Here is a 12193-nt window from a genome sequence, read left to right on the forward strand (position 1 = left end):
ATTTGTTTTTTATTAAGTTGCCTAATAATTCTTCAAAGTAATAGTTACCTGCAAAAAAAGATATCCTCCTAAGATAACCAAATCTAAAAAAAAACACTCCAACTTCCAAAAATATTAAGCTTTGATATTTCTGAGTCTTTTGGGCTGCTTGAGAACATAGTTGTTGATCAATAATAAAAAAAATCCTCTAAAATACAACTTGCCTAATAATTCTGCACACGGTGTATTGTTACAAAAAAAAGAGAACATTTAATCTGTATGATCTGCACATACAACGCTTCTTTCTATTTTCTTTTCCTAGTATACGCATTATAGACCAGAGCAGAGAGGGGTCTAAGTGCTCCGTCACTGTTGCCGCCGGCCGTTCTCAGTCTCTGGATGAGGCTAGGTTCACATTTCCGTCAATTTGTATAAGTCACAATACGCGGCTCTGGTAAACAACGGAATCCGTTTGGCGGATTCCGTTGTTCCCATATACTTGTATGAGCGGCGGATAGTGACTGATGATGCTGCGTTGCATCCTCCACCCGACTGATCAGTCATGGAACGACTGACCGTCGGGCGGCAGGAACGCAGCATGTAGCGTCCTTTTGATTCCGCTGCGCATGCTCTCTCTCGGCGGCCGAACGATCAGCTGATCGCCCGGCAGCCGCCTTCTGTGAGCAATCAGCTGATCACCCGGCAGCCGGCTAATGAGAGCGATCAATGAGAGCGGTGTACAAATGGAACAATATGTCCATGATTTCACAGCAACCATAGATCTGCCAAAGATTTATCTCTCTGTGTAAAGTGGCCTTAAGACTCCCACTGATTGCAAATGTTACATCTCTAAAAACATTTTTAAAGGTTCTTACACAACAGACGACATCTACTGCATGTTCATTGTTGCATTTCTATAAATGGTACATTGGAAAGCAGCTGAGAAAAAAAGCTTGACTTCAACATTTTTCTTTAATGCATATTTTTTACAGGTCATCCCATATGTTGGCACAATCTTTGAAGATTTGGAACCAGGGACCATGATAGTAATCCATGGGGTAGTCACTCATAATGCAGACAGGTATTTATAGAGCTCATTTTTACTTTTCATTGAAAATCCAATTTCAGTGCTTGATGTTATGCAAAAGAAAATGGATATATGTAGTACCTGTATGGACACAGTGCAATATTTGTCACTGTCTGTTAAGAACTAAAGGCATGTATGAGATTTTCATACAAAATACATTTATGGCATAACTACATAAACACCTGATAGGATTTTCCTCCTTAGAGATGGCCACCAATCATGACAACTTACCTTGCAAGTTTCTCAGGGCCGGCCTCAGCACCCGACACTCCCGGGCAAGTGTCCGGGCCCTGGACAGCTGAAGGGGCCCACTCACCTTCATCAGTTCTGCGGCCCCCGGGCTGAGTTCCAGGGACCACAGTGCTCAACAGGAAAGTGCGGCTGCCGTTCCTTTGATCCACACTGGCACTCGGTCCACAGCGTTTACTGCGTGCTCCTGGTTTGAAGTTCATCTGTGGGTGGAACTACTGTGTGGTGTGCTCCAGTATCACAGATGAAGTGCCCACCGGCACTGTATTGGTCCATACCGGTGGAGAGAGGGCTCCATCGTGACCTGAGTGGTGTTCTTTCTCCCCCCTTTGGCGCTGCATGGGCCCCCTCTCCACCGTAACCTGAGAGGTATGCTCCTCCGCTCCCCTTTGGCGCTGCATGTGCCCCCTCTCCTCCGTGACCTGAGCGGTATGCTCTTCCGCCCCCTTTGTTGCTGCATGTGCCCCCTCTCCACTGTGACCTGAGCGGTATGCTCCTCCGCCCCCCTTTGGCGCTGTATGGTCCCCCTCTCCATTGTGACCTGAGCGGTATGTTCCTCCGCCACCCACCCTCCGACGCTCCATGTGCCCCCTCTCCATTGTGACCTGAGCCGTATGCTCCTCCGCCCCCCATTTGGCGCTGTATGGTCCCCCTCTCCATTGTGGCCTGAGCCGGATGTTCCTCCCCCCCCCACCCTCTGACGCTGCTGTGCCCCCTCATCACTGTGACCTGAGCGGTATGTTCACCCCCCCAATCCGGCGCTGCATGTGCCCCCTCTCCACTGTGACCTGAGTGGTATGTTCCACCCCCCCCCTCACCTGTCTTCAGCGATGCTGTCCTCGGCGATGCTCCTGCTTCCAGCTCCTCGGTGCAGTGAATATTCAATGAACATAATGAGCGGGGGTCAGAAGCAGAAGACAGCAGAACCAAGACAGCAACGCTGGATACAGGTGAATATTGAAAATCTTTTTATTTCAAAGACGTTTTCTCTGACAAATGTCATACTGTTGTCACACGTGTAACACACGTATGACCATACCCATGCGTGTGGCTTGTACCTGATTAAACACAAATGTCTATAACCGGCCTTAAACAGTGTATGTGTGCAGCAGAGATGTGTGTGTGTGTGTGTGTGTGTGTGTGTGTGTGTGTGTGTGTGTGTATATATATACTCTATGGGTAGCAGAGATGTGTGGGTGGCAGAGCTGTGTAACTACGTACTCTTTGGTCAGCAGAGATGTGTGTATGTATACAGCAATGCTTTGTAGTTAGTAGTGTTGTGTGCATGAAGGCAGCAGGGCTGTGTGTTTTTCTGGGTCTGTACATATGCCAGCAGAGATGTATGCAACAGGGCTATCAGGGTGCATGTGTGCAGCAGAGCTGTGTGTGTATACAGTATGTACTCTTTGGGCTGCAGAGTTCTGTATGTGTATACAGCAGTGCTTTGTGTGTAGTTGTGCAGTGTTCATAAAGGCAGCAGAGTTGCATGTGCTGTTGTGTCTGTACATATGCATCAGAGACGTGTGCAACAGTGCTATCAGGGTGTGTGTGTGTGAAGCAGAGCTGTGTGTGTGTATGTATGCATCAGAGCCGTGCGTGCGGCCCCCCAGAGCAGTCTGTGTGACACCCCTCCCCCCCCAGAACTATATGGGCCCCCCAGAGCACTATGCCACCCATCCCAGTAATGTGTACGCCCCCAGAGCTGCGTGCCACTCCAATAACATCTATGCCCCCCTCAGTAACATGTATCCCCCCTCAGTAGTGTTTATGCCACATGCCCCTCCTGTAATTTATATATTGTAGCCCCCAGCCCCTCCTGTGATGTATATACAGCAGTGCAGTGTCAGTGTGCACTGTGTGCGGCCATGTCTGTTAATGATGGCCATTATGCAGCACAGCCACATGCCCTGGAGGAGCTGGACGGAAACAAGCAGGAGATGTAAGTGAGGCTGCCTCCGGCTTCTCCATATTAATATCTCCAATGCGTCTTTGTCTGTATGTATGATGTGTATATGTATTTCCGTGTATATGACTGTGTATTGATTTGTCTGTTTATATGTATTTTTGTGAATTTGTCTTCAAATATGTATATTTACGTATGTCTGTATATGTACTTATCTGTGTGTGCGTGTCTGCGTATGGATGGGGCCCACTGAGACTCTTTTGCCCAGGGGACACAAAAACCTGGAGCCGGCCCTGATGTTTCTGTATCTTCAGTAGATTAGATCGAAGAAGGCATGGGCACACATGGCCATCTGTCTATTCAGTCTCCAACTTAGTTATTTTTTTTTGTTTTTAAGATTAGATGAGCCAGTAGTATTAGCCAACCAGTTGCATCAGACAGTTGTATTAAATTTACAAACCTGGGTCACTTTCCGTGAAGGGAACCAACCACCAGGATTTTGCAATATGAAGTAAAGGCAGTGCCATACTGGTACTAGGATGCTGAATCCAAGCATATCTTGAATTTTTTTTGCAGAAATGCACTGTACTTTGATTGACGTGTGCAACAGTGTAGGCCTTTGTGGGTCAGGTCCTTGGCGTTTATTCCTACTCATGCGTCTTGTATTGCATACTCCCTTTTCTTTATTTAAATATCGCACCACATCGACGGCACTTGCGCAGATGTAAAAAAATAAATAAATCTGCACATGTGCCGATGCCGGAGAGCTCGGTTTGCGCATGTGCCATTTTAATGAAGATCTAATTACTGCTGCAGTGCGCACATGCCGCCAACAGTAGTGGCGACATCTAAATCAAGTAAAGGGGGCAAGACATAGAGGACACATGAGGAGGAATATACACTGAGGACTCGATCCACAAAGCCCCATCCCCGATACACACGTCAAAGTGCAGTGCATTTCTGTAACTTTGATTAAAGATACTTTACCAACCAAGCATCCCATCTTTTAACAACAGGTATGCCTGGATTCAGCATCTTACTGCCTGTATGGCCCTGCCTTTACTTCATATAGCAAAATCCTGGTGGATTGTTCTCTTTAAAGCTCCTGCAGTCCAGCAGCAGTAGGTCTGGATTCTGGCTGTCTGACAGTCTGAGGCCCGGGGGAAATGACAGGAGCAGTTTCTTACTGCTTCTGTCTAAATATATTTTGCAATGTATTTAAAAGGTAACTTGTCACCAGATTTGTCCCCTATAAGCTGCGGCCACCACCAGTAAGTCCTTATATACGGCACTAGAAGGTGGCCCGATTCTACGCATCGGGTATTCTAGAATTTACGTATTGTGTAGTTAATGTATGATTTTTGTTATATATATATATATATATATATATATATATATATATATATATATATATATATATATATATATATATATATATAGATGTTGTTGTGTGTAGTTACCAAGTGTTTGTGTAGGGCGCTGTACATGTTCTGGGTGTTGTCTGGGTGTGACGAGGGTGAGAGCGGTGTTGTATGTGTGTTGCGTGTGTTGCGTTGTTTGTGGAGCGCTGTGTGTCTGTAGCGTTGTGTGTGTGTGTTGTGCGGTTTGTGTGGGTGTGGTGTGTTTTGGGGGGAGGTATGTTTTGTGCAATGTGTGTGTGTTGCGTGGTATGTGCGTATATTTATGTATGCCGCGGTGTTTATGTGTTGGGTGTTGTGTGTGTGCAGCGTTGTCTGTGTGTGTGGGTGTCTGTGTACGGCGGTGTTTGTGGTTCCCAGTGTGTGTGTGTTGTGTTGTGTGTGTGTGTGTGTGTGTGTGTGTTGGGGGGAGGTGTGCACCTCCCATCGTGCTCCATCCCCCATGCTGCGCACCCCCCATCGTGCTCCATCCGCCATGCTGCGCACTCCCAAACGTGCTCCATCCGCCATGCTGCGCACTCCCAAACGTGGTCCATCCGCCATGCTGCGCACTCCCAAACGTGCTCCATCCGCCATGCTGCGCACTCCCAAATGTGCTCCATCCGCCATGCTGCGCACTCCCAAACATGCTCCATCCGCCATGCTGCGCACTCCCAAACATGCTCCATCCGCCATGCTGCGCACTCCCAAACGTGGTCCATCCGCCATGCTGCGCAGTCCCAAACGTGCTCCATCCGCCATGCTGCGCACTCCCAAACGTGCTCCATCCCCCATGCTGCGCACCCCCCATCGTGCTCCCAGCCTCCCCCAGCATCAACCTCCCCCAGCATCAGCCTCTCTCCTCCCAGCCTCCCCCAGCATCAGCCTCCCCCAGCATCAGCCTCTCTCCTCCCAGCCTCCCCCAGCATCAGCCTCCCCCAGCATCAGCCTCTCTCCTTCCAGCCTACCCCAGCATCAGCCTCCCCCAGCATCAGCCTCTCTCCTCCCAGCGTCCCCCTCCCAGCCTCCCTCAGCATCAGCCTTCCCCTCCCAGTCTCCCCCAGCATCAGCCTCCCCCTCCCAGCCTTCCCCAAGATCAGCCTCTCTCCTCCCAGCCTCCTCCAGCACGCCGTGCTCCTCTGCCGACACTCACAGATCCGATCGCATACACTCACACACACCCGATCGCATACACTCACACACACCCAATCGCATACACTCACACACACCCGATCGCATACACTCACACACACCCGATCGCATACACTCACACACACACACACACTGACGATATCGCACATCCACGCTCACACTCACAACATCCGGAGATACCACATGCTTCTGGCCATGTGATCCTCCGGCAGGTCCTGGAAGGTCACAACCGCACAGTATCGAGGCCGAGAAGCAAGCGATATCTCCGGATGCTGTGAGTATGTGGATGCGATGTGATGTGTGTGTGAGGTGTGTGTGAGAGTGAGTGTGAGCCGGTGTACACTGGTAACTATGATACACATCGGGTAACCAAGGGACCTTAGTTACCCGATGTGTATAATGGTTACCAGCGTTCACGGGCTCCGTCAAGATCCCAGCATCGCAAGGTTATGTCTGCGATATCCCAGGATGTTGTGAGTGTGTGGATGTGATGTGTGAGGTGTGTGTGAGAGTGAGTGTGATCTGATGTGTGTGTACTCACCTGGGAGTCGGAGCTCCGTGTCAGTTGGGCCAGAGCGAGCGTGCATTGCGTGAGGGGGGGCGGGGCCAGCAGAGAGTCGGGGCGAGAGGCCAATCCGTGGGGGGGGGCGGGGCCATGGCGAGCCCAGCGGCCAATCAGCTTTGTGTCACAGTAAGGACACAATTTTGGAGCATGACAGACAGACAGACAGACAGACAGAATAAGGCAATTATATATATAGATTCTAGAAAACTTTATATAAGGCCCCAGACCAATCAGTATAACGTAAAAAAACAGCTTTTATGAAACTCACCTGCAGGGCGGTTGAGTCCAATGGGCGTTGCTGGTCTCGGTCCAGCGCCTCTATCGTCTTGCGATAGCTGTCCTTTTTGCTTCATGTGGATGACACGTCCTACATCATCCACACAGAATCCACCATTGTAATCCTGCACATGCGCACATCTATCTGCCCTGTTGAGGGCAGATCAAGGTATTGTAGTGCACATGAGCAGGTATTCTTTAACCTCCCTGGGCCTGTGCTTTACAATACTTTGCTGTACCAGCAGTAGTGCAGAGAAATGCGCGTGCACAGGAGCGCAATGGAGGACTCTGGGTGGATGATGTAGGACGTGTTTTCCGCAAGGAGGACAGTGATTGTAAGAAGAGAAGATGGGAGGCACTGGATCGAGACCAGTGACTCTAATTGGACCCGAGTAAAATAAAAGCTGTTTTTTACGTTATACAGCTCGGCATGGTCACTTATATACAGTATTCTAGACTGTTATATATAAGGGCTCACTGGTGGTGGCCGCAGCTTATAGGGGTAATTCTGGCGACAGGTTTCCTTTAACATACAGTGATATTTATGATGTAGTCAATGGCTGCCGGTGCTTCTGTAGGACCTGGCGATTACATAATCTTCGTGTGTCTGCCTGGTTCTTAGCAAACACAGATCACCTTTGCCAGTGACTTTTGTCACTGTAGTGGACGGTTTTCCACTGTCTCCCCAGCCGAAGAATACCAGGCCCCAGCGGTCAGGCTTTATCATGGCTAGGCATCAAAATTGGGGGACTGCACGCTGTGTTTTGTTTTTTTAATAATAATAAAAAAAAAAGCCACATGCAGTTCCTCTTACTTTGAATTATTAAGGGTAATTAGTGTATACACAACCGGGTAAGTAGGTTCTGGTAGACGGGATATATAATCCCCAGTGGTATACAAAATGGAATTCACCGCACTCTTCAAAGGATTTTATACAATTGTGTTTTTTTAGTTATACAGACAGGTGATGGACAGGTGAAGGTACAGGGAAATGCGACACAGAAGACGTTTCTACCTGTTTAGGTCTTTATCACAACGTCACTCTGGTGTAATGGTGCAGGGGGCTCCATTTTGGACACTTGGAATCTGTTCTCACTCCCACTTTCTTCATCCACACGGTGGTTCTATATACTCTGTATATAACATATAATTGCGATAGCCGTTTCGCCTCGCTCAGAGATATTTTGATGACATATTGCAAAATAGACTCCCATTTCTCCTCCCCAATTTCTCCCAAATATTCCACCCACCTTGCATATGCCCCAATTTGTTGCCTCCCAACCGACATGGACAGAGGTCCCCCGTAGACCATCGATATACATCCTGCCGTCTCTCTCTGCGTCCCTAATATATTAATTACACTATCTGATTGTATAACAATTGGTGTTATTCTGTTCTGCGATTCAAATGCGTGACGTAACAAGGCGCACTTTAAAGCAATAAAGGCTAAAGTGGGATATAATCACATCTATTGAGGGACAATACAATAGATGGTACAATCATAGAATGGACCTAAACAACTTGAAAGGGAACCTGTCACCAGTTTTTTCACTATGATACCGAAAGTGTCACCTTCTGCAGCTCCTGGCCTGCATTCTATGAAGGTACACCTTGTACCCTGACTTCCCTTGCAGACCCCGAATATAGCTTTCTAAAACCTGACCTTTAGGTATGCTAATGACCTTTAGGGCTCAGATGGGCATGCTCATTTTCGTCTCCAGTCCCTCCTTGTGGCCTTCTTCACCATCCTCCTTTCATGATTGACGTGATGATGCCACCGTCATTATGCACGCTGCTCGGATAAATATCGCGTCTATGCAGTCATTTCCCCGGCTCGTGCAGGCGCAGGGCACCTTCGCGCGAGTCGGGTCAGGTTTTATAAAGTTTATATTGGAGGTCTGCAAGAGGAGTCAGGGCAGAAGGTGCAGCTTCATAGAATGCAGCCCAGGAGCTGCAGAAGATGACACTTTTGGTTTCATAGTGAAAAAACTGGTGACAGGTTCCCTTTAAGGCATGAGGCACATTTCAATGGCTGAAAGACATCATCTAATATGAAATGAAGATAAAAATTGTGAAAATATACAAGCAGAGACAACAATACATATTGATATATGGGACAAATCTATTGACTAGTAACATAGGTCTAGACAGAGTAAAGGCTACTTTACACGCTGCGATATCGGTCCCGATATCGCTAGCGTGGGCACCCGCCCCCATCGGTTGTGCGACACGGGCAAATCGCTGCCCGTGTTGCACAACATCGCCCAGACCCGTCACACTACTTACCTGTCCGGCGACGTCGCTGTGACCAGCGAACCGCCTCCTTTCTAAGGGGGCGGTTCGTTCAGCATCACAGCAATGTCACAGCTGCGTCACTGATCCGCCGCCCAGTAGAAGCGGAGGGGCGGAGATGAGCGGGAGGTAACATCCCGCCCACCTCCTTACCTTTGCATAGCGGCTGGGAGGCAGGTAGGAGAGCTTCCTCGTTCCTGCGGCGTCACACATAGCGATGTGTGCTGCCGCAGGAGCGACGAACAACTTCGTTACTGCTGCAGTAACGATAATCGAGAATGGACCTTCATGTCACCGATGAGCGATTTTGCACGTTTTTGCGACGATGCGAAATCGCTCATCGGTGTCACACGCAACAACATCGCTAATGCGGCCGGATGTGCGTCACAAAATCCGTGACCCCAATGACTCCGCATTAGCGATGTCGTAGCGTGTAAAGCCCCCTTTAGGCTGCTGTTGCCCTATGATGCACGCTAATCAAAATAAATGGATAGAGACTCTGCGTTGTTTCCCCTACATAGAGTAAACCGCATGGACATTTTATAACATAGACAATGAAGTTGGAGTCACATGTAAAGTAATCTTTGATGGGATAGGACTTCCCTGTTCTAGAGTGGACAATCTCGCTGCCGCGAATGATGTTCGAGCAGGCGGCACAATTTAGACATGGGAAGGTGCCTGTTCTCTGTGTGTTAAGAAAAAGTTGTTTAAATAGTTTCTTAGTGCGGCCAATGTTTGCTCGGATTAATTTGTCCTTGTTAATGGGGGCCCTTTTGGTGCACATCAGGGCCAGGGTCAGGATAGGATTTGGAGAGTAAAGGCTAGTGTTTGTGAATAGATTTGTATAGTTTTATACACAGCCAAGATAAGTGCATGCTGAGGGCTGCAGCCGTATGCTTTGTCTGTGCTGGATATCATAATACAGCGGGGACCTGATGCCTATTTATTTATTTAGTTTTATACCACGATAGTGACCTGCAAACAGGGTCTGTGATTGCAAGCAGTCAGACGCTGTCACACAGGATGGGGGCGCTTCTGACTGCAACCAATCACAGACTCCAGGACTAACGGTGGGTGGGGGAAGCAGTGAATATGCATGAAGGTAGATGAGCGGCCCCAAAAGAAGAGTGATCGGCCCGAAAGCAGTTACAGCCGCGCCGGAGACTCGGTAAGTATAGCGCGCTTGCTCTAATCTCCTATTCCTTCTACCACCATTTTTAAGCACTGGATTCTGATCCCCATTGACTTTTATATGGGGACTAGTTTTCGGCCAGATAGCCAGTATCAATTTCAGGCTAGAACGTTTTTTTGTTTTTTGTTTTTTTTTAACTATGGTTAGTCCTGCTGATCTCAGATATCTGCGATTTCGCCCATAAGTAAATATGTATTTATTTGATATAACATACATTTTATTAAATACTTTACTATATTGGATATTTGAACAGCTGTTATTACAAGGAGGATACATTCTACAGGTTATTTGTGAAACGTGAAAAGTAAAACTAAGCAAAGAAGAAAAACTAAACCAAAAATCCTCTTTTTCTAGCATGATATGTACTCAAAACAGTGCTAAAAGTGTAATACAGTTTGTTCTACCTAAAACAATGCCTCGTGCAGTCGCATCAGTGGAAGAAATGATAAAGCTTGATCTGAAAAGTAGAGGAAAAAAATGGACCGTCATTAAGGCTTTTTAAGGCTTGGCCATTGAATGGTTAATATCTCAATGATTAACACCTTAAAATTTTATTTATTTATTTTTTCATAGGTTTCAGATAGATTTCCAGTGTGGGAGTAGTGTTAAACCCCGTGCTGATGTGGGTTTCCATTTCAACCCTCGATTTAAAGGCTCAGGAGTCCTAGTCTGCAACACTTTACTAAATGAAAGCTGGGGCTCAGAAGAAAGAACATACAAGATGCCTTTCAAGAAGGGCCAGCGATTTGAAGCTGTATTTTTTGTATTACAGAATAAATTCCAGGTAAGTTTTCCTTTCTTTTTTTTATCTGTCTGTGATTACTGTTATACTGTTGTAAGTCAAAGGTTGTGTCTAACTATTAACATAGCAAAAAAAGGGAAACAGTATTTACCTGCCCAGGTCCCAGAAACTAATACACTGACAGGATGCAGCAGATGAAACAACCACTCACAACCTACCAATTAATGGAGGAGGTGAATGCTTAGTATTAAGGCCGCTTTGTACGCTACGACATCGCTAAAGCAATGTCGTTGGGGTCACGGAATTTGTGAAGCACATCCGGCCGCGTTAGCGATGTCTTTGCGTGTGACACCTATGAGCGAATTTAAATCGTTGCAAAAACGATCAGAATCACTAATCGGTGACATGCTTCCCTATTCCCAATTATCGTTGCTGCTGCAGGTACGATGTTGTTTGTCGTTCCTGCAGCAGCACACATCGCTATGTGTGACACCGCAGGAACGAGGAACCTCACCTTACCTGCTGCCGCCCGCAGTGAGGAGGGAAGGAGGTGGGCGGGATATTACGTCCCACTCATCTCCGCCCCTCCGCTTCTATTGGGCAGCCGCTTAGTGACGTCGCTGTGACGCCGAACGAACCGCCCCTTTAGAAAGGAGGCGGTTCGCAGGTCACAGCGACGTCGCTAGGCAGGTAAGTAGTGTGACGCGTCTGAGCGATGTTGCACGCCACGGGCAGCGATTTGCCCATGACGCACAATCGATGGAGGCGGGAACGCATGCTAGCGATATTGGTAACGATATCGCAGCATGTAAAGAGGCCTTTAGCGTGTGGCAGACAAACGAATTTGCTGCCTAAATGCGATCTGACTCATTGAATTGCACTCGGTCCAATGTTAGTCTACGTGACTGCTAACAATATCCGATTTTTTTTTATTTTTTTTTTCGCACAGTGTCTTTGCGAGGAAAAGATCGCTACATGTCCAAGTTCGATCCGATGTTTAAAACACACTCGGCAATGCAAGTTAAAGAGTGCGTGGAAATCACAAGATGGCACTTGGATGACATCTGCGTGCAGTCCAATTTCCAAGGACTCCCAGAATGATGACTATAGAGAACAAAATGTTTCCATCTCCCCACAGTATTCTCCGATACTCTCATCTGAAAGAATAAGAACACACTATGCTGACACTTGGATCAAACTATGATCAGAGTTTGATCGGAGTGTCATTTGCAAAACTGGCCTGATTCTCTTGGATGAGAGAATCTACAATCGTCTGCCCCTGCCCTTATAATGCACGGGGATTGGCTTGTATGGGACGCTGGTCACTCATGTTGCTGCACAGTGTTTGGCTTACAAACA

General features: G+C 47.5%; 1 protein-coding gene across 2 annotated transcripts in view; it reads left to right on the forward strand.

The window, feature by feature from the left end:
* Window positions 1-12193, forward strand: part of LGALS8 (galectin 8) — a 91705-nt gene that overhangs the window by 28273 nt on the left and 51239 nt on the right. For both annotated transcript variants that reach the window (XM_075339491.1, XM_075339492.1), the window contains 2 exons: window positions 972-1060; window positions 10666-10876. In XM_075339491.1, the coding sequence (XP_075195606.1) occupies window positions 972-1060; window positions 10666-10876 (300 nt within the window). The remainder of the gene's footprint in view (window positions 1-971; window positions 1061-10665; window positions 10877-12193) is intronic.

Source organism: Anomaloglossus baeobatrachus, chromosome 3, assembly GCF_048569485.1.
Source record: "Anomaloglossus baeobatrachus isolate aAnoBae1 chromosome 3, aAnoBae1.hap1, whole genome shotgun sequence".
Classification (NCBI taxonomy): Eukaryota; Metazoa; Chordata; class Amphibia; order Anura; family Aromobatidae; genus Anomaloglossus; species Anomaloglossus baeobatrachus.